This window comes from Trachurus japonicus, chromosome 1, assembly GCF_045865225.1.
Source record: "Trachurus japonicus isolate A0001 chromosome 1, Traja_1.0".
Taxonomy (NCBI): domain Eukaryota; kingdom Metazoa; phylum Chordata; class Actinopteri; order Carangiformes; family Carangidae; genus Trachurus; species Trachurus japonicus.
The window spans coordinates 38,332,576-38,357,874 of record NC_140907.1 but is presented as its reverse complement, the minus strand read 5'-3'; the positions used below and the strand labels follow the sequence as shown (position 1 = coordinate 38,357,874).

The window sequence follows — 25,299 nt, the reverse complement described above, 5'->3', positions numbered from 1 at the left end:
CTCGTCATAGAGTCCCCAAATTTACATATAATGTGTATTAAAGTGTCTATTTTCATAATTTAAAAAAAAAGAAGCAAAAAACGTAAAATCTCGTTTTTGGCACTCAACGCATGGGAACGAAAAACGAGAAATTACGTGGTTGGCACTCAATGAGTTAAGTGGTAATGGAAACGCACCTTCTCTCTTCCCTCCCTCCCTTCCTTCTTATCCTCCTCTTCTTTCCTCCTCCTCCTCCTCCTCCAGGAGAACCAGCATATCCCGGCTTAATCCCGTATCTAGGTTTGGAACAACAGGCCCCAGGAGTCTGACTCTGTTGTTGTTGTTGTTGTTGTTGTTGTTGTTTCCAGGGGAACCATCGACGACTGTGAGCTGGTGGACGGTCTGGTTCTGACCCAGCGGGTGGCCAACAGCGGCGTGTCCCGCGTGGAGAAGGCCAAGATCGGACTCATCCAGTTCTGCCTGTCGCCGCCCAAGACCGACGTGAGTCACAACTGACTTCCTGTTACCTGGCCCTTCAAATTAAAAGCCCTGTTGTGGCCTTTCATACACAGTTGAAGTCATAGATTTTGACTTAAAAGGGATAGTTCGACATTGTGGCGAATCGGCCCATTGCTGCGCAGAGCTACGCTACGCTACGAACGGAGGCTCATTATGGGATTTCTTGGTTTCCCCTCATCAAATACACAATCCAACAACTCCACAACGCTCTGGGGGACAAGTTGTGAGCTGCACATTCACCACGCTATGAGATAATAACACAACGTTACCACACAGAGTTGTTTTAGAGGGAAATTCATGCAAAACCGCTGATGCACGTTGCCTTCAGGGACAGTTTTTCATCAACAGTCTCTGTATTTCCCTCTAAAACAACTCTGTGTGGTAACGTTGTGTTATTATCTCATAGCGTGGTGAATGTGCAGCTCACAACTTGTCCACCAGAGCGTTGTGGAGTTGTTGGATTGTGTATTTGATGAGTTTGATGAGGGAAACCAAGAAATCCCATAATGAGCCTCCGTAGTGTAGCTCTGAGCAGCTCACGGCTCTGCTCCGCTGTTAACGAACCTACTGCTAAGACTATAGGACCAAGCCTATACAACTACTTCCGGGTAGAAAACCAGCATGAGAACAATAGTGACGGACGAGAGTTTCACTATATATATCTACTTTTTCATGTCACTATATCACCGTTTAGACTAATCTGATGTTTGTAAAGTTTATGAAACCAATGATTGGACAAACATTACTATTACTGGGCTAACGGTTAGCTACCTGTTTAACTTTAATAACTCAGTGACTCAATAAACGCTCCATGAAAAAATATTTTCTCCAGCGGATATCTGAGTTCCAACATGACTGAGCTAACTGGAGTAGTTTCATGTCGTGTCCCACAACGGGAGGGTTTTAACAGCTGACGTCCTGCTGTTAGCTTAGCTACCGCCGTTAGCTTAGCTACCGTTAGCTTAGCTACCGTTAGCTGTCCCTGTCAGCTGAGCCACTGATGCTTTCTAGACACCGTGATTCCCCCAAACTGAATAAATACAACACATAGCAACACAAAACACACACACAGAAATAGTAATGTTTCTTCAATCATTTCAGATTTGTCTAAACGGTGATAGGGCGTGAAAAATATGATATATAGCTAAACTCTCGTTTGTTACTATTGATCTCATTCACATTACAGCTGGTTTTCTACCCGGAAGTAGAATGTAAACAACAAGGAGATTCGGCCAATTTGCCAAAGTGTTGAACTATGCCTTTAACCCCAGAGTGACCTGTGTGTGTGTGTGTGTGTGTGTGTGTGTGTGTGTGTGTGTCTCAGATGGACAACCAGATCGTGGTGTCGGACTACGCCCAGATGGACCGGGTGCTGAGGGAGGAGAGAGCCTACATCCTCAACCTGGTGAAGCAGATCAAGAAGGCTGGATGCAACGTGCTGCTCATCCAGAAGTCTATCCTCAGGTACCCTGCTCCTCCTCCTCTTTCTCCTCCTCTTACTCCTCCTCCTCTTCTTCCTCCTCCTCCTTGACACTGTGCTGCTCCTCCTCCTCCTCCTCCTGCTCCTCCTGCAGAGACGCTCTGAGCGACCTGGCGCTCCACTTCCTGAACAAGATGAAGATCATGGTGGTGAAGGAGATCGAGAGAGAAGACATCGAGTTCATCTGCAAGGTGACACACGACACGACACGACCATGACTCAGCACCTGTCACCGTCTCACCATGACTCAGCAGAATGTGTGTGTAGTAAAGTGTGTGTAATATTGTGTGTTGTGTTGTGTGTTCAGACCCTGGGCACGCGGCCCATCGCCCACATCGACCACTTCTCTCCAGAGATGCTGGGCTCAGCGGAGCTGGCAGAGGAGGTCAACCTGGACGGCTCCGGGAAGCTGGTCAAGGTCAGAGCACTGATGATGTCACACACACTGATGATGTCACCAGGTGGTGATGTCACACATGTCTGACCCATAGATATATATACACAGGCTGTGTTGTAAATCTCCCCCTATCACGGATGTAGTTACTAACTATACAGTGTGTTCGCCATTTTGTAGTGTTGTTCGAATTCTCCGCGATTAATTTCATCCACTATGTAGTGGACGACAAAACACCCACAATGCACCCCAACATTGAGTGAACAAGCGATGTACACTACTTTCTACTCCAGTATCCCACAATGCAATGCGGTCGTGTTTTGCCAGAGAAGAAGAGGAAGCTAATTAGCATGTTAGCTACGATTTATTTAGGCAATTTACCAAAAAAACTCCTCAGATGTATTTGCCTTGGCTCCGTTTGCCTGAGCAGCAGCAGGAGTTGGGCAGCAGCATCCCAACAATAACAGGCAGCATTAAATCAATCTAATTAAGAAACTGTAGTAGAATATGGAGGAAATACCAGCTAACGAGCTAAGCTAATAGCCACAGAGCTGTTACACGGTCGGGACACACAACAGCAGTCGACCAAACCAAACTTCCGATATTTCAACAGTTTATTGTCCGAGTAACACAACCACACAGAATCACATCCTCAAATGTTCCCGCAAGGGTCTGGTTTTTATTTTTATGTGTCCGGTTTGTTTCATACATCCATGGTTTGTTTACATGATTCTCGGCGCGTCTGCTTCCGTCACAGCAACACCTGGCGCATCAGCTGACGCAACCACGTCCAGAAAATTACCGTCTAGTGTCCGAATTCTCCTCCCGTCATTCCCTACATCGTGTACATGATGTAGTGCACTATATCATATACATGATGTAGTGGATAGGGAGTGAGTGAGTAAGTGGATGATTTCGAACACAGCCATAGATGCCGCATTGGGGCTTCACGGCGGCCATCTTGAGGAGGAGTTCCTCCTGAGCAGCAGTCAACAGTCAGAGGGTTTGACAGCTGTGAATCTGGCTAAATGCCAAACTTTTGTGCCGCGTACGGATGTTCCCATGAAAGAAACGCCAAAACCAAGAGACATGGAATAACTTTTCTCAAGTAATAAGTTGTTTTATATAATATAACTGTTATGAACTTGTTGAATTTGATGTAGGTGAGTTATGAAACTAAGGTAACGTATCATAGGGTGGGATATGTGTTACATTTAGTGCATATACCATTAGTTAATATATTAATAGTTTGTTATTTTGTTGCCTGTATGTGTAGGCTATAGGACGAATCTCCTTGTTGTTTACAACTACTTCCTGGTAGAAAACCAGCATGAGAACAATAGTGACGGACGAGAGTTTCACTATATTTATCTACTTTTTCATGTCACTATATCACCGTTTAGACTAATCTGATGTTTGTAAAGTCTATAAAACCAATGACTGGACAAACATTACTATTTCTGTGTGCACATTTTTGTAATTAGTCATGGTTATCATAGATTAGCCGGGCTAACGGTTAGCTACCTGTTTAACTTTAATAACTCAGTGACTCAATAAACGCTCCATGAAAAAATATTTTCTCCAGCGGATATCTGAGTTCCAACATGACTGAGCTAACTGGAGTAGTTTCATGTCGTGTCCCACAACGGGAGGGTTTTAACAGCTGACGTCCTGCTGTTAGCTTAGCTACCGTTAGCTTAGCTACCGCCGTTAGCTTAGCTACCGCCGTTAGCTGTCCCTGTCAGCTGAGCCACTGATGCTTTCTAGACACTGTGATTCCCCCAAACTGAATAAATCCAACACATAGCAACACAAAACACACACACAGAAATAGTAATGTTTCTTCAATCATTTCAGATTAGTCTAAACGGTGATCCCGCTTTCCCTTTCGGCCATGTGTATTGTATTATTTGAACTAAGATGAAGTGTGATGATGATTATTTAAATTGACCTGCCCGAAATAAACAGATTGATTGATAGATTGATTGATTGATAGGGCGTGAAAAATATGATATATAGCTAAACTCTCGTTCGTTACTATTGATCTCATTCACATTACGTGCTGGTTTTCTACCCGGAAGTAGAATGTAAACAACAAGGAGATTCGGTCTATAGGCTGTGGTAGTTGTGAGTTTGTGGTTGCCATGGTGATGAGGCCGGCGAGCGAGTGTAAACCACTGTAGGCTACCTATATAACTGCTAGGCCATATTAAATCAGTTTCATGGCACTGACATTAACCCTATAACTGCTAAGGTGAGTTATGTAGCTGAGTATTTCTATTAAAACAAAGGGCTTCAGTGATAGACCTCTGCCTCTGTAGATACTAGGGTTGTTCGGTATACCGGTACTAGAGTGGTACCGGGGTACTAACGCATTTAAAACGGTACCATACTGCGCTTAGATGGGACCGGTACTTTCATTTTGCGCCGCCGGCAGCGGTGACGTCGCCGCGTGAAGTCGCCGCATTGTAATTTGAGCCGCAGCGAGTGAGCGAGTCACAAGCGAAGCAAGGTGCGCTTTTTTTTTAATTTACCATTACAGCGCCACCTGTCCATGTGCCTGTGTTTATGTGTGTGTGCGCCGCGCGGGGGAGAGAGAGACGGGCCGCTACAGACTCGTTAATTAATGCAAACACTGCTGGTTGATACGTAAGTTTCGTTTTTACCGCGCACCACCACTGGCATGCATAGTCTCTCTCTCTCTCTCTCTCTCTGTGAGTGAGCGAGTGAGTGAACACAGCGAGGGAGCGCTACGCGGAGGAGGAGGGGGGGGTCAATTTGGTCTACGTATGGGAAACAATAGGTGTGTGTGTTTGAGTAACATGAACGTTTGTGTTTCATTCTATAAACTACTGATGACAATTTCTCCCAAAAATTACAACTGGTCAAAATAACAAAAAAAGATGCAGTGTTTTCAGACCTCAAATAATGCAAAGAAAACAAGTTGATATTCATTTTTAAACAGACCACTACTGTTTTAATTTAGGAAGAGTTCAGAATAATATAGATGGAAATTTAATCCTGCAGCAGCAGTGACTGTTTACTGATTTACTGATTATTTACTGGTACATATGTTATAGTTCTAAGATTTTCTATTAAAATAAAGCCAATAATGACATTTTTTGTGTTCTCTTTTTATTTGGAAAAGTACCGAAAAGTATCGAAAAGTATCGAAAAACATGTTGGTACCGATACCGGTACCAAAATGTTGGTATCGTGACAACACTAGTAGATACAGGAAGTCAAAGTTAGACACCTCCTGCTCAAGATGGCGGCGGCGGCGGCGGCGACAATCCGTTCCAATGGGCAGCAGCGTCAGAGGCAGAGGCATCTACATTTATATATCTATGGGTCTGACCAATGATCAAGATGACAATGAGTCTCCACCACTATTAACTCTCTTCCTCCCACCACCTTCACCCCCCCCTCTCACAGATCACGGGCTGCACCTCCCCGGGGAAGACGGTGAGTCTGGTCGTCCGCGGCTCCAACAAACTGGTTCTGGAGGAAGCTGAGCGCTCCATCCACGACGCGCTGTGTGTCATCCGCTGCCTGGTCAAGAAGAGGTACACACACACACACACACACACACACACACACTGATGATGACTCACAGAAACCGTCCAATAGTCTACTTGCCAACAATGAGTACCCGGAAATGTTGAGTACCCCAAAGTTTTATGTTAGAAATAGATAGTATGGGTCCCCAGTATTCAGAAACTGCCGGATGCTAACTTATATATATTGGGCAATTAGCATTATTGACATAATTAGCATACATTAGCATAATTGCCTATATGGTCAATATTTCAACAAAATTGACTTGGCTGATCTGGGCAATATTGGAGTGGTTTTAGGGGTTATTGATGATGCTGAATCCATTTCTGACATTTTCAAAATTCAAAATGGCTGTCTAAACCGGAAGTGACCAGATTTTGGTCCATCAAAATCGGCCCACTGGCGGTTAAAATCTGGTCACTTCCGGTTTAGACAGCCATTTTGAATTTTGAAAATGTCAGAAATGGATTAAACATCATCAATAACCCCTAAAACCACTCCAATATTGCCCAGATCAGCCAAGTCAATTTAGTTGAAATATTGCCCATATAGGAAATTATGCTAATTTATGCTAATTATGTCTGTTATGCTAATTGCCCAATATATATAAGTTAGCATCCGGCAGTTTCTGAATACTGGGGACCCATACTATCTATTTCTAACATAAAACTTTGGGGTACTCAACATTTCCGGGTTCACAATGGGGCCCTATGGGCTGGCAAGTAGACTACAATCACAGCTCTCCTCTGACAAAGGCGCTCCTGCATCGCTCCGTAATGCAGCAGCGTAACGAGCAGAGGAACAGGAAGTAGAAAGTTCACCGTCAGCTCATCAGCTGCTGCTCATCAGCTGGTCGACACGGGGCCTTCTCACACACACACACACACACACACACACACACTGAGACAGACACACACACACACACACACAGCGGTTTCACACTGCCACGATTCTGGCAAGTTACATTTTTACAGAAGATGAGAAAAGTAAACCCTGACAAAACTGTATAGTTAAAGCAGAAGTAAGTGATATATTTGTGTTAATATAAGTCTTAAATAGTTATATCTTCCGACAGCAATCACTTACATAGAGTGTTTGGACTGAAACACGGGTCTGTCAGTCACTCTGCTCTGCTCTGAGCCCAGGAGAAAACATTTATCGTATCCTACAGTTTTTATCCAATGAGGAGAGAGAACGGCATGCAGGGCTGTGTGTGCAGCCAAGGAACGCCGTGAATGTGGCGACGTAGGGACGAGGACTGTTATGGTGCGTTCAAGGAAACTCGTATTTTTCCGACCGTGAAGTGGTACCAGTTCGATCTGGTACGAGTTCACAGGTCAGAAGTTACGAGTGGCCGTTATAGTGACTTTCACCGGTAAAACAGGTCGGAAAAACACGAGTGGGTTGCCTGGAACGCTACAAAGTCGTAAGTTGTGACTTGAAGCTGTAATTTACGATTTCAAAAGCCTGCCTGGAACGCAGCATTAGCGAAAACGACCGGATCGCTTACTTCTGCTTTAAAATAGTTTTTCATGCGAGAAAGTAACCATTAAAGGGACAATGAGGAGTTTTGTTAAAGCGAAGTGTTTCCACACTACATTTATGAGCCTCCGCACCGTGAAATTCTTTGACCGGCGCAAGACAGACTCATGTTTTCATTCATCAAGAATTAAAGTCAGAGGTTGGAAGACGATCACATACCGTCGTAGTTCCCACCATAAACGGAGATTCGGCGGCGTTATTCTCATGACTCGCCACGAAACCGAAAGTAAAGAAACGCTGGTCGTCTCGCCCAGCATTTCCACCACCACTAATAATAACAAAATAACCATAGAGACAAAACCATAGATTTATCTAAAATGGGCCATTAACAAGTGGTAACGTAGATTCATCCACATTAATATGAGACTTTTTTATTGTCGCGGAATTTTTCGTTCTGCCGCTGGAGAAACTCCTCGTTGTCCCTTTAAGATCCCAAATATACTGTACGACCAGTTTATCCAAATCACAGCCGTTTAGAAGTTTGCTCCGATGTTTTTGGGAGAAGTGAAGCTCCAGCAGCCGGTCTGCAGAGCTGCTCGGCCGGCCAACCTCCGTCGTCATCCCGGGGGGGAAACGATCGCTAATGAACTTACCCGCAGGTTTGTAGAGGTTTAACACCGGCTGGCTAAATTATTTTTAGGAGATAAATGTTGGTCTCATTGATGAGACCAACATCAATGAGACCAACATCAATGAGACCAACATCAATGAGCGCCGGCCGGTTCGAAGTTGCGTTCAGGAACCAGAACCGAGCCGGAGCGCTGCCAGTGTGAAACCGCTAACAGAGACACACACACACACACACACACACACACACACACACACACACACACACACACACACACACACGCCGTGTGTTTTATTGTAGTTGACAGAATCACATTGTGACATATTTAAATTTTTCCTTCCTCTCTCCTCCTACTCCTCCTCTATCCTCCTCTTCCTCCTCCTCCTCTCTCCTCTTCTTCCTCCTCCTCCTCCTCCTCCTCCTCCTCCTCCTCTTCCTCCTCCTCTCTCCTCCCTCCTCCTCCTCCTCCCCCTCCTCTCTCCTCCTCCTCTTCCTTCCTCCTCCTCCTCTCTCCTCTTCTTCCTCCTCCTCCTCCTCCTCCTCCTCCTCTCTCCTCTTCCTCCTCCTCCTCCTCTTCCTTCCTCTTCCTTCCTCCTCCTCCTCTCTCCTCTTCCTTCCTCCTCCTCCTCCTCTCTCCTCTTCTTCCTCCTCCTCCTCCTCCTCCTCCTCCTCCTCCTCCTCTCTCCTCTTCCTCCTCCTCTTCCTTCCTCCTCCTCCTCCTCTCTCTCCCCCCCCTCCTCCTCCTCCTCCTCCTCTCTCCTCTTCTTCCTCCTCCTCCTCTTCCTCTCTCCTCTTCCTCCTCCTCCTCCTCCTTCTCTTTCTTCCTCCTCCTCCTCTCTCCTCTTCCTCCTCCTCCTTCTCTTTCCTCCTCTTCCTCCTCTCCCCTCCTCCCTCCTCCTCCTCCTCCTCCTCTCTCCTCTTCCTTCCTTCCTCCTCCTCTCTCCTCTCTCCTCTTCCTTCTTCCTCCTTCTTCCTCCCCCTCCTCTTCATTCTTCCTCCTCCTCTTCCTTCCTCTTCCTCCTCCTCCTCCTCTCTCCTCTTCCTCCTCCTCCTCCTTCCCTTTCCTCCTCTTCCTCCTCTCTCCTCTTCCTTCCTCCTCCTCCTCTCTCCTCTTCCTCCTTCCTCCTCCTCTTCCTTCCTCTTCCTCCTCCTCCTCCTCTTTCCTCTTCCTCCTCCACTTTCCTCTTCCTCTTTTCTCCTCCTCTTCTTTCCTCCTCTCTCCTCTCTCCTCTTCCTCCCCCCCCTCCTCCTCCTCCTCCTCAGAGCCCTGATCGCGGGCGGCGGCGCCCCGGAGATCGAGCTGGCGGTCCGTCTGGCCGAGTATTCCCGTACGCTGGCGGGGATGGAGGCGTACTGCGTGCGTGCGTACGCCGACGCGCTGGAGGTGATCCCCTCCACGCTGGCCGAGAACGCCGGCCTCAACCCCATCTCCACGGTGACCGAGCTGCGCAACCGGCACGCCCAGGGAGACAAGGTGGCCGGCATCAACGTCCGCAAGGTACATACAGTTTAAAAATAAAATAATAATCATGAATAAAACCCCAAATGGTTCTGCTCCGCCGTTCTAAAAATAGCTTGCACCGACAATCAGGGTTCCTACGCAGGTATGGAAAAGTATGGAATTTGATTTTATACATTTCCAGGTCTGGAAAAGTATGGAAAATGGAAACTATTATATGGAAATATATTTTTCTTAATACTTCTCTGGGTTTGATCTCATCTGAAGTTATTTGGGTTAATTATTTTGTATGTGCTATTGTACCTAGCTACAATCTCCTAATGGCATACACGTTCAGAATAATGAAAATAAATGATAAATTGAATGTTTTTTTTATATTATGCACATCTATTTACTCAAATATCACAAATAATATGAATATTTTAACGTGAAGTCTGGAAATTAGGGTCTGGAAAAAGTATGGAATTTGGAAATTTCAAATGTGTAGGAACCCTGGACAATTGACCTCTGGCTAAGCCCCGCCCCCTCCACTCACTCGGACAAACAGCCAACATCCGGTGACAGTTGCTATGGCAACAGCTGTCACAGTAGGAGACATTTCACAGGAGACAGAAAGATTAAATATCATCTGGAAGTCACCAAAACTTCACTTAGCTTTACTGCTATGGCTGTCGGTTGCCGGCTAATTTCTGTTAGCCTGTCTATGGAGTTTTACATTATACGTTAGCATTAAGCTAGCAGACTTTATGCTTAGTTGTGATACTGGCTAACATCTAAACATCTCTGACAATATGTTGCCTCAAATACGTTGTTGACTTAACTTAGAACAGATGTAGACATCCTTGTTAAGTTTATCCAGGTTTAGTTGGTGTGGTGGTCTACTGCATAACTTTATCCAGAGCAGACACTTCTCTCGGTTGAGATGTGGCTTGGGAAAGGGTTAAAAAAATCCCCCCCGTGGCCCCCAGCCTCTCAGGATACCTAGTGTTGGAGTTGCATGTAGCCCATGAACACCGTTTGACCATTTTAAACTTAAAATGTCAAGAAAAAACATATAAAAACGAATGAAAACTGACTAACTGCAATGCATTTCAATGGACGTGGAAGCAGAGAATGTCCCAGTGTATGGGCTAGCTATGCGCACTGTGATTGGCTCATCGTGTTTGGGGGCGGGGCTTAGCCATAGGTCAATTTAAGGTAACGAACCTACTGCTATGATATATATAGGGATTATTATGGCAATGGGCCAATTTGACAAAATGTTGAACTATCCCTTTCCCTAAGTTTTATAGTTTTATTCAGGAAACATAGGTAAAGTTGTCAGAAATCTAAAATAGGACGAATCTCCTTGTTGTTTACAACTACTTCCGGGTAGAAAACCAGCATGAGAACAATAGTGACGGACGAGAGTTTCACTATCTAATTTTTCATGTCACTATATCACCGTTTAGACTAATCTGATGTTTGTAAAGTTTATAAAACCAATGATGGACAAACATTACTATTTACGTGTGCACATTTTTGTAATTAGGTTAACGGTTAGCTACCTGTTTAACTTTAATAACTCAGTGACTCAATAAACGCTCCATGAAAAAATATTTTCTCCAGCGGATATCTGAGTTCCAACATGACTGAGCTAACTGGAGTAGTTTCATGTCGTGTCCCACAACGGGAGGGTTTTAACAGCTGACGTCCTGCTGTTAGCTTAGCTACCGCTGTTAGCTTAGCTACCGCCGTTAGCTTAGCTACCGTTAGCTGTCCCTGTCAGCTGCAGCCACTGATGCTTTCTAGACTCTGTGATTCCCCCAAACTGAATAAATACAACACATAGCAACACAAAACACACACACAGAAATAGTAATGTTTCTTCAATCATTTCAGATTTGTCTAAACGGTGATAGGGCGTGAAAAATATGATATATAGCTAAACTCTCGTTCGTTACTATTGATCTCATTCACATTACAGCTGGTTTTCTACCCGGAAGTAGAATGTAAACAACAAGGAGATTCGGTCTATAACAAAGTGAAAGTACTTTATTATTATTACCCAGCATGCCTTGTGTCTGACTGCATCTCCCCGTGTGTGTGTGTGTGTGTGTGTGTGTGTGTGTGTGTGTGTGTGTGTGTGTGTGTGTCTGACTGTCTCTGTGTGTGTGTGTGTGTAGGGAGGGATCTCCAACATCCTGGAGGAGCTGGTGGTCCAGCCGCTGCTCGTCTCCATCAGCGCTCTGACGCTGGCCACCGAGACGGTCCGCAGCATCCTGAAGATAGACGACGTGGTGAGACACTGCTCCTCCTCCTCTTCCTCCTTCTTCTCCTCCTTCCTCTGACTCCTCCTCTTCCTCTTCCTTCCTCCTCCACCTCCTCCTTCTTCTCCTCCTTCCTCTGACTCCTCCTCTTCCTCTTCCTTCCTCCTCCACCTCCTCCTTCTTCTCCTCCTTCCTCTGACTCCTCCTCTTCCTCTTCCTTCCTCCTCCACCTCCTCCTTCTTCTCCTCCTTCCTCTGACTCCTCCTCTTCCTCTTCCTTCCTCCTCCTCCTTCCTCCTCCTCTTCCTCCTCCTCTCTCTTCCTTCCTCCTCCTCCTTCTCTTTCTCCTCTCTCTTCCTTCCTCTGACTCCTCCTCTTCCTTCCTCCTCCTCTTCCTCCTCCTTCTCTTTCTCCTCTCTCTTCCTTCCTCTGACTCCTCCTCTTCCTTCCTCCTCCTCTTCCTCCTCCTTCTCTTCCTCCTTCTTCTCCTCCTTCCTCTGACTCCTCCTCTTCCTCCTCCTCTCTCTTCCTCCTCCTCTTCCTCCTTCTTCTCCTCCTTCCTCTGACTCCTCCTCTTCCTCCTCCTCTCTCTTCCTTCCTCCTTCCTCCTTCTTCTTCCTCCTTCCTCCTCTTCCTCCTCCTCCTCTTTCTCCTTCCTCCTCCTCTCCTCCTCTTCCTTCCTCCTCCTGCTCCTCCTCCTTCTCTTCCTTCCTCCTCTTCCTCCTCTCTCTTCCTTCCTCCTCCTCCTCCTTCTTCTTCCTCCTTCCTCCTCTTCCTCCTCTCTCTTCCTTCCTCCTCCTGCTCCTCCTCCTCCTCTTTCTCCTCTTCTTCCTTCTTCCTCCTCTTCCTCCTTCCCCCTCTTTCTCCTCCTCCTCCTTCCTCTTCTTCCTCTCTCCTCCTCTCTCCTCCTCATCCTCTTCTTCCTTCTCTTCCTCCTTTTCCTCCTTCCTTCTCTTCCTCCTCCTTCTTCTCCTTCCTCCTCTTCCTCTCTCCTCCTCCTTCTTCTTCCTTCACCTTCCTCCTCCTCCTCTCCTCCTTCTTCCTCCTCCTTTTCCTCCTCCCTCCTCCCATTCCATCCTCCTTTTTCCTCCTATTCCTTTTTCTTCCTCCTCCTCCTTCCCCCCTCCTCTTCTTCCTCCTCCTCTTCCTCCTTCCTCTTTTTTCCTCCTCCTCCTCCTTCCCCCCTCCTCTTCTTCCTCCTTCCTCTTTTTTCCTCCTCTTCCTCTCTCCTCCTCCTTCTTCCTTCTTCCTTCTCCTCCTCTTCTTCCTCTCTCTCTCTTCCTCCTCCTCCCCCTCTCCTCCTTCCTCCTCTTTACCTCTCTCCTCCTCCTCCACCTGACCGTCTCTCTCTCTCTCTCTGCAGGTCAACACTCGATAAGCGGCGCCTCCTCCTGCTCCTCCTCCTGCTCCTCCTGCTCCTCCTCTCCTCTCCTCCGTGTGTCGGGGCTGCGAGGGATCGGTCGACGTCCGTCTGTTCAGATTTCCACTGTAGTTGTTACGTTGTTGCATAATTTAATAAAAACACAACAGCTCGTTATTGGTTTTTGTTGTTGTTGTTGTTGTTGTTGTTGACACTCCAGCTGCTGCACGTCTGCTTCTTTCTAGTCAACATAACGACGTTGTGTAAAAAAAACACTTCAACTGTTCATTCAACGCTGTGAATAAACGGAAAGAGATGAGACGATGTTTCCTGCTTTTCCCATCAATCTCTGCGCTCACGGTGAAATTCTTGGACCGGCACCAAGACGGGTTCCTACACATTTTAAATTTCCAAATTCCATACTTTTTCCAGACCCTAATTTCCTGATTTCCACTACAAAAAACTCAAACTCTTACCAAGAATATTTGTCCTATTTCTAGTCAAAATGTCATTTCTAGTCAAAACAAATCTCATTCTACTTAAAATAAGACTCATCACCTAAAAAGCAGCTTGTTTTTAGACACTTTTTACATCTTTCAAGCAGATTTTTCGCCTGAAATAAGTTCTATTACGAGCACAAAAATCTTGCTTTCACTGGCAGATTTTTCTACTTATTTCAAGTGAAAATTTGTTTGAAACAAGTGAAAATGATCTAAAAACAAGTTAATTTTTAGGTGATGAGTCTTATTTTAAGTGGAAAGAGATTAGTTTTGACTAGAAATGAGACATTTTGACAAGAAATAAGACAAATCAAATATTCTTGGAAAGATTTTGAGTTTTTGCAGTGTCTCAGTAAATTTTTTTTTAATAATTTGTGACATTTGAGTAAATAGATGTGTTTCACATTTATAAAGCATGCAATTAATCATTTGTTTTCATTATTCTGAATTGGTATGCCATTATGAAACCAAATCATTTCCAGGATATTGTAGCTAGGTACAATAGCGCATAGGCTACAAAGTAATAATGTGAATAAGACCAAACCCAGATAAGTATTAAGATAAATATATTTCCATACATTAGTTTCCGTTTTCCATACTTTTCAAGACCTGGAAATGTATGAAATCAAATTCCATATTATTCCATACTTTCCATACTTGCGTAGGAACCCTGGCCAAGAATCTCAAGGAAATTTTAGTTAGTGAAGCCCTATTCGCACAGGATTAGTTTTACCTGGGGACCTCAGGTAATTTGTAATGATTGACCTATGGCTAAGCCACGCCCCCAAACGCGATGAGCCAATCACAGTGCGCATAGCTAGCCCATACACTCGGACATTCTCTGCTTCCACGTCCATTGAAATGCATTGCAGTTAGTCAGTTTTCATTCGTTTTTATATGTTTTTTCTTGACATTTTAAGTTTAAAATGGTCAAACGGTGTTCATGGGGTACATGCAACTCTGACACTAGGTATCCTGAGAGGCCACGGGGGGGATTTTTTTAACCTTTTCCCAAGCCACATCTCAACCGATAATAATAATATGAATATTTTAACGTGAAGTCTGGAAATTAGGGTCTGGAAAAAGTATGGAATTTGGACATTTCAAATGTGTAGGAACCCTGGACAATTGACCTCTGGCTAAGCCCCGCCCCCTCCACTCACTCGGACAAACAGCCAACACTCGGTGACAGTTGCTATGGCAACAGCTGTCACAGTAGGAGACATTTCACAGGAGACAGAAAGATTAAATATCATCTGGAAGTCACCAAAACTTCACTTAGCTTTACTGCTATGGCTGTCGGTTGCCGGCTAATTTCTGTTAGCCTGTCTATGGAGTTTTACATTATATAGCATTAAGCTAGCGGGCTTTATGCTTAGTTGTGATACTGGCTAACATCTAAACATCTCTGACAATATGTTGCCTCAAATACGTTGTTGACTTAACTTAGAACAGATGTAGACATCCTTGTTAAGTTTATCCAGGTTTAGTTGGTGTTGTGGTCTACTGCATAACTTTATCCAGAGCAGACACTTCTCTGGGTTGAGATGTGGCTTGGGAAAAGGTAAAAAAAAATCCCCCCCGTGGCCTCTCAGGATACCTAGTGTTGGAGTTGCATGTAGCCCATGAACACCGTTTGACCATTTTAAACTTAAAATGTCAAGAAAAAACATATAAAAACGAATGAAAACTGACTAACTGCAATGCATTTTGGACGTGGAAGCAGAGAATGTCCGAGTGTATGGGCTAGCTATGCGCACTGTGATTGGCTCATCGTGTTAGGGGGCGTGGCTTAGCCATAGGTCAATTAAAGGTAACGAACCTACTGCTATGATATATATAGGGATTATGGCAATGGGCCAATTTGACAAAATGTTGAACTATCCCTTTCCCTAAGTTTTATAGTTTTATTCAGGAAACATAGGTAAAGTTGTCAGAAATCTAAAATAAGAGAGAAGTGTCTGCTCTGGATAAAGTTATGCAGTAGACCACAACACCAACTAAACCTGGATAAACTGAACAAGGATGTCTACATCTGTTCTAAGTTAAGTCAACAACGTATTTGAGGCAACATATTGTCAGAGATGTTTAGATGTTAGCCAGTATCACAACTAAGCATAAAGCCCGCTAGCTTAATGCTATATAATGTAAAACTCCATAGACAGGCTAACAGAAATTAGCCCGTCGCTATCGGCGTTTCGCGGCAACCGACAGCCATAGCAGTAAAGCTAAGTGAAGTTTTGGTGACTTCCAGATGATATTTAATCTTTCTGTCTCCTGTGAAATGTCTCCTACTGTGACAGCTGTTGCCATAGCAACTGTCACCAAACATTGGCTGTTTGTCCGAGTGAGTGGAGGGGGCGGGGCTTAGCCAGAGGTCCATTGCGGAGGACGTCTGTGATCTTAATCCCGTGTGAATGCGCCATGTCAGTAATTTGTAAAGTAAAAATTCCCCCGCAAATGACCTACTATACTTCACCAAAGACCGACGTCCCGTGGTAAAACTAGTCCCGTGCGAATCTGCATCTCAGTAATTGAGGGGCATTTTTTTGTTCTTCCCCGTTTGAAACCATACTTACATACAATGAAACTTTACACAATGAAAGTATCCATGAAATTCATTTTCCAAGAAACTTGTAATACAAAAAATTTCTAGTTTCATTGTGTAAAGTTTCATTGTGGTAGGAGTAAAGGAAAAAAAGAAGCCTATTCGGGTGTATTTGGGCCATATTTGATTAGTGTAAGGCTCATTTGCATATTCAAATTCATTTTAAAAGAAACTTGTAATAAAAATTTTTTACATTTCATGGAAACTTTCATTGTGTAAAGTTTCATTGTGATAGGAGTAAAAGAGAAAAAAATAGCCCCATTGGGGTGTATTGTTGTCGGCACCATAGACTTTACACAGTAAATAATGATGCAAATTAAACATATTTCCCCAACTAGGATTTCTTAGGACTTTTAGTATGTTGTTCTGGACACCTCATAGAAATGATGTATGGTGAAAAACATTCTGTTACAATTAGTCTGTTGGAAAACGCAATTTTGCCTGGACTAGTTGTCCCTTTAAAATTTAAATCAAATGCAACTGGACTTGGTTATTTGTCAAACTATAACTATGACCTGGACAAAATATATACGAGAATATTCACAGGCTCATTTGCCAAGAATGTTTTCATTGATCAAGAATGAAAGTCGGGGGGGGGGGGGAGGCGGCCGCCCCCATTAATATTAGTTAGGGTGGGAGGAGTGAAGTGGAGTCCACACTGCAAACAACATCTGGCACAGTCAGAAGCTGGAGAAAAGTAGAAGGTGAAGGAACTAAGGATTAAAGAAGAAAAAACTACAACTTTACACCACAACCTGAAAGAAGGTAAGTCATCTAACTAACATGTTTGTTTTTAAACCCAGATATGTAGCTAAATGCTTTATTGTGCCATGGTATTTTACACTGTATCCTTCTTTTTGTCACAAAGAAGAATCTATTTCAGTAGAAAATATTGAAATATTATTTGTTCATAATGTTAAATTAGATTTTTATTTTAATGGGAACATTAAAGGGTAGCCTACAAATTTCAAGTTACCATGTACATTTCCGATTACGTGGACAGATGGACCAGTAAAAGCACTAGGGATAATGATTCCAGAAAAGCTAGAAGACCTACATGCACAATCAACTTCAATAATAATAAAATGGCTAAGATAGACAACATTTTTACAACCTTGGAGAGGGAAAACCTTAACTCCATATGGAAAGATCTCCTTGGTTAACTCTCTGGTAGTTCTCAGCCCTTTTTTAAGGCTTTTGATCAAAAGACCTTTGGCTTCCTCTGGAACAATAAACCAGAAAAAATTAAAGGAAGTGTGATTTATAATAATGACTATGAAAAGGGTGGGCTAAAATTATTAAATCTGGAAGTTCTATGTCTTACATTAAAGGCTGTTTTTGTTTTAAAAAAAATTGTATATTAATAAAGATTGGTTTTCTGCAAGGCTACTGGAAAGAAATAATCCTCTGTTGAAAAATAGGTTTTTATCCCTTTTTTACAAACTCAGTGTAGTCATATGGGTCAAATAGATATTATACTTGAAAACTATAGGGGTGGGAGAAAAAATCGATTCACATAAATATCGCGATATCTTTTTGACGATTTTTAAATCGATTTTCTTTTTTCCAAAAATCGATTTTTTTTTTTTTTTCAAAAATCGATTTTTTTTTTTATATTGTGCAATGTACATTTGTTAACCTTTTTTTACATACAGAGAGTCCAGGTTTTGAAAAGGGTTTAAGTTCACTTTATAATGGAGTATGTTCATTTATAGGCTGTTTTTGTTCAAAAATTGTATATTAATAAAGAATAGGTTTTTATCCCTTTTTACAAACTCAGTGTAGTCATATGGGTCAAATAGATATTATACTTGAAAACTATAGGGGTGGGAGAAATAATTGATTCACATAAATATCGCGATATCTTTTTGGACGATTTTTAAATCGATTTTCTTTTTTCTTTTTTTTTAAATCGATTTTTTTTTTTTTTTTTTTTTTTTTTTTTTAATATTGTGCAATGTACATTTGTTAACCTTTTTTACATACAGAGAGTACAGGTTTTGAAAAGGGTTTAAGTTCACTTTATAATGGAGTATGTTAATTTATAGGCTGTTTATAGGCTGTTTTTGTTCAAAAAATGTATTTAATAAAGAATAGGTTTTTATCCCTTTTTACAAACTCAGTGTAGTCATATGGGTCAAATAGATATTATACTTGAAAACTATAGGGGTGGGAGAAAAAATCGATTCACATAAATATCGCAATATCTTTTTGGACGATTTTTTGATCGATTTGTTTTTTTTTCAAAAATCGATTTTTTTTTTTTTTTAATATTGTACAATGTGCATTTGTTAGCCTTTTTTACATACAGAGAGTACAGGTTTTGAAAAGGGTTTAAGTTCACTTTATAATGGAGTATGTGAATTTATAGGCTCCTACAGTATTTGTGTGCAGATAAATGTTAAAAATGCAGACTAAAAATCGAGAGAATCTGCAATATCGTAGAATCGCAATTTAAAAATAAAAAAATGGAAAAGGAAAATTAGTAGTGGGGATTTTAAGCTGTTAGTTTGTCAGCCATCAATACAAAATCTGAGTTTGCTAAAAAATCACAAGATAAATCGCAGTGTTTATAACTTTTACATGACACAGAAATCACTAGCTAGCCTACTATACCCAATAATATGTATAAAAAAGTGGGAGGATATTTTTGATTGTCCTATACCATGGAATCTGGTTTTTGGTTTAATATATAAAACAACAGTTGATGCATTTATTCTGTATTTTCAAATAAAAATAATGTATTTTTTTTTAGCTACAAAAAAAAATGCTTAGGATTTGGGGTATCAGTGAGACTGATGAATGTAAATTCGCAATGACACGCATTGGTCCAATGGCAAGTGTGGTGTTATCAATAATTTAAGGACATTTATAGATCACCCACGTTACTAGCATCATCGTGGATCCTTTACAGATGAATATTAACACATAGTAGTACACATATAGGCTAGTAAAACAACAAGTAGCTATAATAAGTATAATTTGATATGACCAAGACACCTAAAAACAAAAACTTGGCCGTTTTCATCAATTTACAACCAAGTGGGCAACACACATACATTGGAGTGAATGGGTTTTCTGGGCGCTTTCGCAATACCCATATCCTGCCACTAGGGGCGCAAAACCCTTAAACCCTTAAACCCTTAAACCCTTACCACGGGAGTCAATGGTGGTGTCGTCAAAGATATTCAATAAATGGAAAGACCCTCCATGAGCGGCTGCTCCAATGATAGAAATGGTTTCACTTCCTGTCTCTCTAAATGGGCGTGGCCAACCGTCAGTTTCACTTCCTGTCTCTCTAAATGGGCGTGGCCAACCGTCAGTTTCACTTCCTGTCTCTCTAAGTGGGCGTGGCCAACCGTCAGTTTCACTTCCTGTCTCTCTAAATGGGCGTGGCCAACCGTCACCACCTCGTCTGTGATCGTGTGTGTGGATTTATACAATTTGTAGGTCGATGAAAGTGAGATATTTATATTTTCTTATGATAACATTACATATTTACACCACTAACAGTCATATTTAGAATGACAAAAATAATTTAAATCATTTTCACGGGAGTTTGCGTGGCCGTTTGTTTGACGTTGCCTAGGAGATCTGTGCCAAATCTGGCGAGAGTGTGTCGTCGTAGAGACAGAGAACAAAGTGAATTTTCTCCTCATGTGTCCGTCTGAAAATTGTCCATTTTGGTGTCAAACTGTTCAGAAGAGATGTGGCTTGTGAAAAATGAGTCCAAAATTTACTTCAGTGACTGTGGGGAGAAAGGACAGACCATAATTGTCCCATTGGAGTCAATAGAGATTGCCAAGACACGTGACCAACTGGGCGGCAACGTCATCAGAAACGCAAAGGATTGTGGGTATCTTTGGCCAATTTCCCCCGATCTACATAGCGCGCTAGACATGGACAATGTAAATAATAACAAAAGTACAATAAAAAACAGAATTAACTGGCACAATGCAGCGGGCAAAGGAAAACAACAAAGAACCATACCGCCTAAAACTAAATCCAGCCGCAAATAAACGATACGAGGACAAAATAAAGACAATCAAAGGGCTGGATCCCTATGAACATGGTGTGGTCCGCTGACATTAACCTGCTGCCCAACTTCCAGCACCCATATATATATAATTATTACACGGCTCTATTAAATGCTGCTCTGATTGGTCCAGTGCTGCGTTCTGCGGTCTGTTATTTCTGTATAATGACCGTCGTCAAGTATAACAGACCGTTGCTAGGGACGCCGCTCTGATCAGCGCAGCACAGAAAAGAGAAACTATGCAGGATATTTACCTTGTGTTTCATTTTTACCGTCATTAAACAGCGTCGGACTAATAGTGATGTTAGAGATAAATGACTTGTAACTTGTTACAAGGAGAGTGGAGGCTCCTTCCACATCGTGGCTGGAAACCAAACCTGCTGATCAGAGCCTCTGACCCGGTGTCACAGCTCTCCTCTCGTCTCGGTCGGACCGCGACTCCGCGACACAAACGCACCCCGTAAACAGTAAAGTTAATCTCTTGTTTATGACAGATACGACTACACACAATACACACATCTTAACACGTGTATGGTAATCTATCGATCCACTGATTGATTATCAAAGGCTTCAAATGCACGAACGGGAGGAGGCTCGGCAAAACAGCGGAAGTGACCCGGTCTTGCAGATTCGCTAAATGCAATTTTAAATCGATGAAAGTCGTATTTTGATCAACATTATGTTTCAAATTAATTATTTCACTCGTAAACCGTGTAATAAGCGGGATAATGTACAGTTGGTCGGTTGTTATGGAGAAATAAACCCCTTCATGTTGAATGAAACCGGGTTCCATACAACCTGTCGGGGTTTATTTCTCCATAACAACCTCCGAACTATACATTATCCCTTACTTATATGGTACTAAATGTAACTTTTTGCCCTGTCTATCGTGCAAACGACTGTTGCAGTTCACAACACAGCAGGTTGACGGCATCTTCAAACCAGAGCAGTAGATATTTGAAACTAGCGTTCTTGCCTCCACAAATTCAAAGTCTGGCGCGTTTGTTTGTGCCAAAGTTTCCCACAATGCTTTGCGTTCCCCGCCGGGAATACGTCATGATGACGACACGCTGGCAATCTCTATACACTCCAGGCTGCCTCTGGTCTCCCTAAAGGGGCGTGGCCGAGCAGAAGCCTAGTGACATCATACAGGAAGCTGACTCCTCATGGAAGGTCTTGGTTTATAAACCGTCTTTGGTGTCGTTACTCTCTTTTCCAGTGCTCTACTTGTATCCTACAACCTTTATCCAATGAGGAGAGAGAGAACGGCATAAAGGGGCAGTCCTCTCTGTGTGTGCAGCCAAGGGATGCGCGTGAATGTGGTGACGTAGGGACGAGGGTGGGGACTGCTAACTCCATCTGCTGACAGGAAGTTAGACAAAACCACCGGATCGCTCGCTTCTGCTTTAATAATTTTACTGGGAAAAAGGTTCATTTATAACGCACCCAACTACTGAGTTCCTTAATGTACATAGATTTAAAAGTTTATTGAAGCTGAGGGGTGGAGCTAATACAGCCATCAATGCTGAGCCAAGCTGTGTTTAGCGTTTTAGGATCCCCATGGTTTTTTTGTTTTGTTTTGTTTTTTTTCAGTGTCTGCACATGTTTGTTTGTTTTTGTTGTAGAGTTTTTTTTTGTTGTTGTTGTATTTTTTAGTTGGATACTCTCCTGTTGCTTTATATTGTTCTGTTACAACTTGTTTTGCTTTTTAGTCCTTTTGGTTTGTTTTCTGTTTTTCTGTCCTTCCGTCTGTTTGTGATGTGGATGTGTTGTTTGTTACTGCCACCTGATTATGTGTGTCATTTTTTCTTAAAATGGAAAAAAAAAAAGAATGAAAAGAAGAAGAAAAAAAGGTCCCCACTAGGGGGGGTGGTGGGATTAAAAAATATATATATGTACTGTATATATACATAATAATTAAATAGAATTTTGCTCTAGATTCTATATACACTGCTCAAAAAAATAAAGGGAACACTTAAACAACACATCTTAGATCTCAATTAATGAAATATTGCAGTTTAAAATCGTTACTCAATATACTGTATAGTAGAGTGTGTTGAGAACAAAATAACATGAAAATGATCAATGTAAATCAAAATTATCATCCCAGGTTGATTTCACATGGGTGTTTTTGTTTTTATTTTTTTTGAGCAGTGTAGTATTACCAGTAATAAGTTTATGTCATTTCCACATAGAAAGGTTATTATTGTAGTTGCACTGGTAACTGACAGCTACTGTCTCTCTTTTAGAGAAAACAACTTGTCTTCAAGATGTCAGGTAGGCAAACGCCACTACAATATATATGAAGGTCTGAAATGTCCTGTTTGAAGAGCTGCATGTTGTCTTTAAAGGAACATTATTATATATAAAGGACTTCTAAGGGCAGATACATTTTGTAAACATACCATAGACAAAGGTGAATATTTATATGAATGAATGAATTTTTGTTATCTTTGTGTCATGCACCACTGTGGCCCATCCCATATGGGATTACAAGACACATTTAATGACAAATACAAAAAAAGACTAGACAAGACAGTCCTTCCTGTTGGTGTCACTTGCCACACATAAACAATTTCAGATAACTTTCAGTATTCAACTATATATCGCTCTTCGTATGTCTTGGACACTCGGGTGAAGAGAGGGGCTGAGCTGTCAACTGATCACCACCTGGTGGTGAGTTGGATCCGCTGGCAGGGGAGGAAGCTGGTCAGACCCATAGACTGTAAAAAGAATGGACGTAGCGTCCGTGACGTCACCCATTGGTTTGGGGGAGTCTGTTTTGTGCCGCTACTACGGGGGTTTGAGCCGCGCCATGTTGGATTCTACTTGCCATATTTGGAGCGGTGCGGCCGTTGGCCGGCCGAGAGCCCGCCCACTGGCCTCGTAGCAGCGGTCGCCGGACCTGTCACTCAACGGTTCTGCGCCCTAATTGGCCAGAACTTTAAACCTAATAACAGTAAAACGGTAGAGTTTTAAAAAAATTCACCCCCCTCAGAGTGTGTGCGGGGGTAGAAACTATCGGTTGAGACCAAAAAAATGAAATGTACCAGGCTGTAAATATGTTTTTTTAAGCTGTAAAATCGGCTATTTTAACATGGGGCTCAATTGGAGTTGCTCCCTTCTGGAGCCAGCCCCCAGCGACAGCCGAGGGGATTGCAGTTTTTTGAACGCGGAAGTGAGCTTCACTCCTCAGACCGACAACTGCCCCCTTGGTCAGACCTGGAAGCAGGGCCGTTGTATAGGGGAGAAAGGTGATGATAACTCTAGGGGCCCAGCGCCCAGTGGGGCCCATAAAAAACCCCAGTAGTCTAATCTTTGTATGACTGATTTATTCTGCGTAAGACCCTGACTAATACTCATGGTACACTGTAAAAACTCAACATCTTTCCAAGAATATTAGTTTTATTTCTTGTCCAAATGTCTCATTTCTAGTCAAAACTAATCTCTTTCCACTTAAAATAAGACTCATTACCTAAAAATGAACTTGTTTTTAGATCATTTTCACTTAAATTCACAATAAATAGAAAAATCTGCCAGTGAAAGTAAGTTTTTTGTGCTTGTAATAAAGAAGAAAAAATTGCTCCACTATCAGATTTTTTCTACTTATTCCAAGTGAAAATATGCTTGAAAGAAGTAAAAAAGTGTCTAAAAACAAGCTACTTTTAATATGATGTGTCTTATTTTAAGTATAATGAGATTTGTTTTAACTAGAAATGACATTTTGACTAGAAATAAGACAAATATTCTTGCTAAGATACTTGAGTTTTTGCAGTGTAATTCTGCATTAGCATCAAAACAAAGAAGGCTAAATAAAAAACGATAATACATACGTAGTCTAAGAAAAAAAAGGTGCCTGTTGCAGCGGCAATCTCCCAACCCGGTGGTGGACACTGGAAGTAAGGGATGCCGCCAAGCTGAAGAAGGAGTCCTATCAAGCAGGGCAAGCTCGATGGACTCCCAAGGCAGCTGACGGGTACCGGCAGGCCAAGCGGACAGCAGCCCGGGCGGTCGTGGAAGCAAAAACTCGGGTCTGGGAAAAGTTCGGGGAGGCCATGGAGGAGGACTACCGGTCAGCCTCGAGGAAATTCTGGCAAACCATCCGGCGCCTCAGGAGGGGGAAGCAGTGCTCCGCCAACACTGTTTACAGTGGAGGAGGGGAGCTGTTGACCTCGACTGGGGATATCGTCGGACGGTGGAAGGAATACTTCGAGGATCTCCTCAATCCCACTGACACGCCTTCCGTCGAGGAAGCAGAGGCTGAGGATTCAGAGGTCGATTCATTCATCACCCAAGCTGAAGTCACTGAGGTAGTTCAGAACAGAGTCCTGCATCGGGTCGGATCCCCGCGGGTATCCGACGGGTACCCCGCAAAAACGGTGTTCAACGGGTGGATAAGCTGTCTTGTGAAAATTCACGGGTCGGGCACGGGCGGAACTCAAATGAACGCGGGTGGGTACGCGGGTGTATGTGTCGGCCTACAGAGGAAAACTCACGCGCAGCTGCATCAACCAGCGTAGCAAATCTTTTTTTTTTATCACTCACGGCAACAACAGAGCAGCATCTTGGTGTAAATAAACGATCTTTGGCCGCTCGTGTGACCGCTCACAGCTTTCCCTGGAGTTTAGCCTGTCATGGCCTGACTGCTCGGCTTCTGGGTAAAAGCTACAAACACACCGATGGGATCAATGTAAAGGCTGAAGTGTCCTGCTTTCATTAAAAAAAGAATTACGTCGCTATCATTCTCCGTTCCGGAAATAGCCGCGAAAGAGTACGCCCCCCCCTCCCCCCTCTCTCTCTCTCTCTTTTCTTTTCTTTTCTCTCTCTCTCTCTCTTTTCTTTTCTTTTTTCTTTTTTGTTCTTCTTTTTTTCTTTTTTGCTCGGCTTCTGGGTAAGCTACAAACACACCGATGGGATCAATGTAAAGGCTGAAGTGTCCTGCTTTCATTAAAAAAAGAATTACGTCGCTATCATTCTCCGTTCCGGAAATAGCCGCGAAAGAGTACGCCCCCCCCCTCCCCCCTCTCTCTCTCTCTCTTTTCTTTTCT

At 42.9% G+C, this 25,299-nt stretch overlaps 1 protein-coding gene across 1 annotated transcript in view; it reads left to right on the top strand.

Moving 5' to 3' along the window:
- The window catches only part of cct4 (chaperonin containing TCP1, subunit 4 (delta)), a 36,141-nt gene extending 22,844 nt beyond the window's left edge, over window positions 1-13,297 (top strand). The window contains exons 6-13 of the mRNA XM_085787389.1: window positions 348-480; window positions 1,823-1,962; window positions 2,073-2,169; window positions 2,286-2,396; window positions 5,808-5,938; window positions 9,304-9,538; window positions 11,665-11,778; window positions 13,111-13,297. Coding sequence (XP_085643515.1) covers window positions 348-480; window positions 1,823-1,962; window positions 2,073-2,169; window positions 2,286-2,396; window positions 5,808-5,938; window positions 9,304-9,538; window positions 11,665-11,778; window positions 13,111-13,125 — 976 coding nt within the window. The 3' untranslated portion in view covers window positions 13,126-13,297. The remainder of the gene's footprint in view (window positions 1-347; window positions 481-1,822; window positions 1,963-2,072; window positions 2,170-2,285; window positions 2,397-5,807; window positions 5,939-9,303; window positions 9,539-11,664; window positions 11,779-13,110) is intronic.
- The last annotated feature ends 12,002 nt before the right edge of the window (window positions 13,298-25,299 follow it).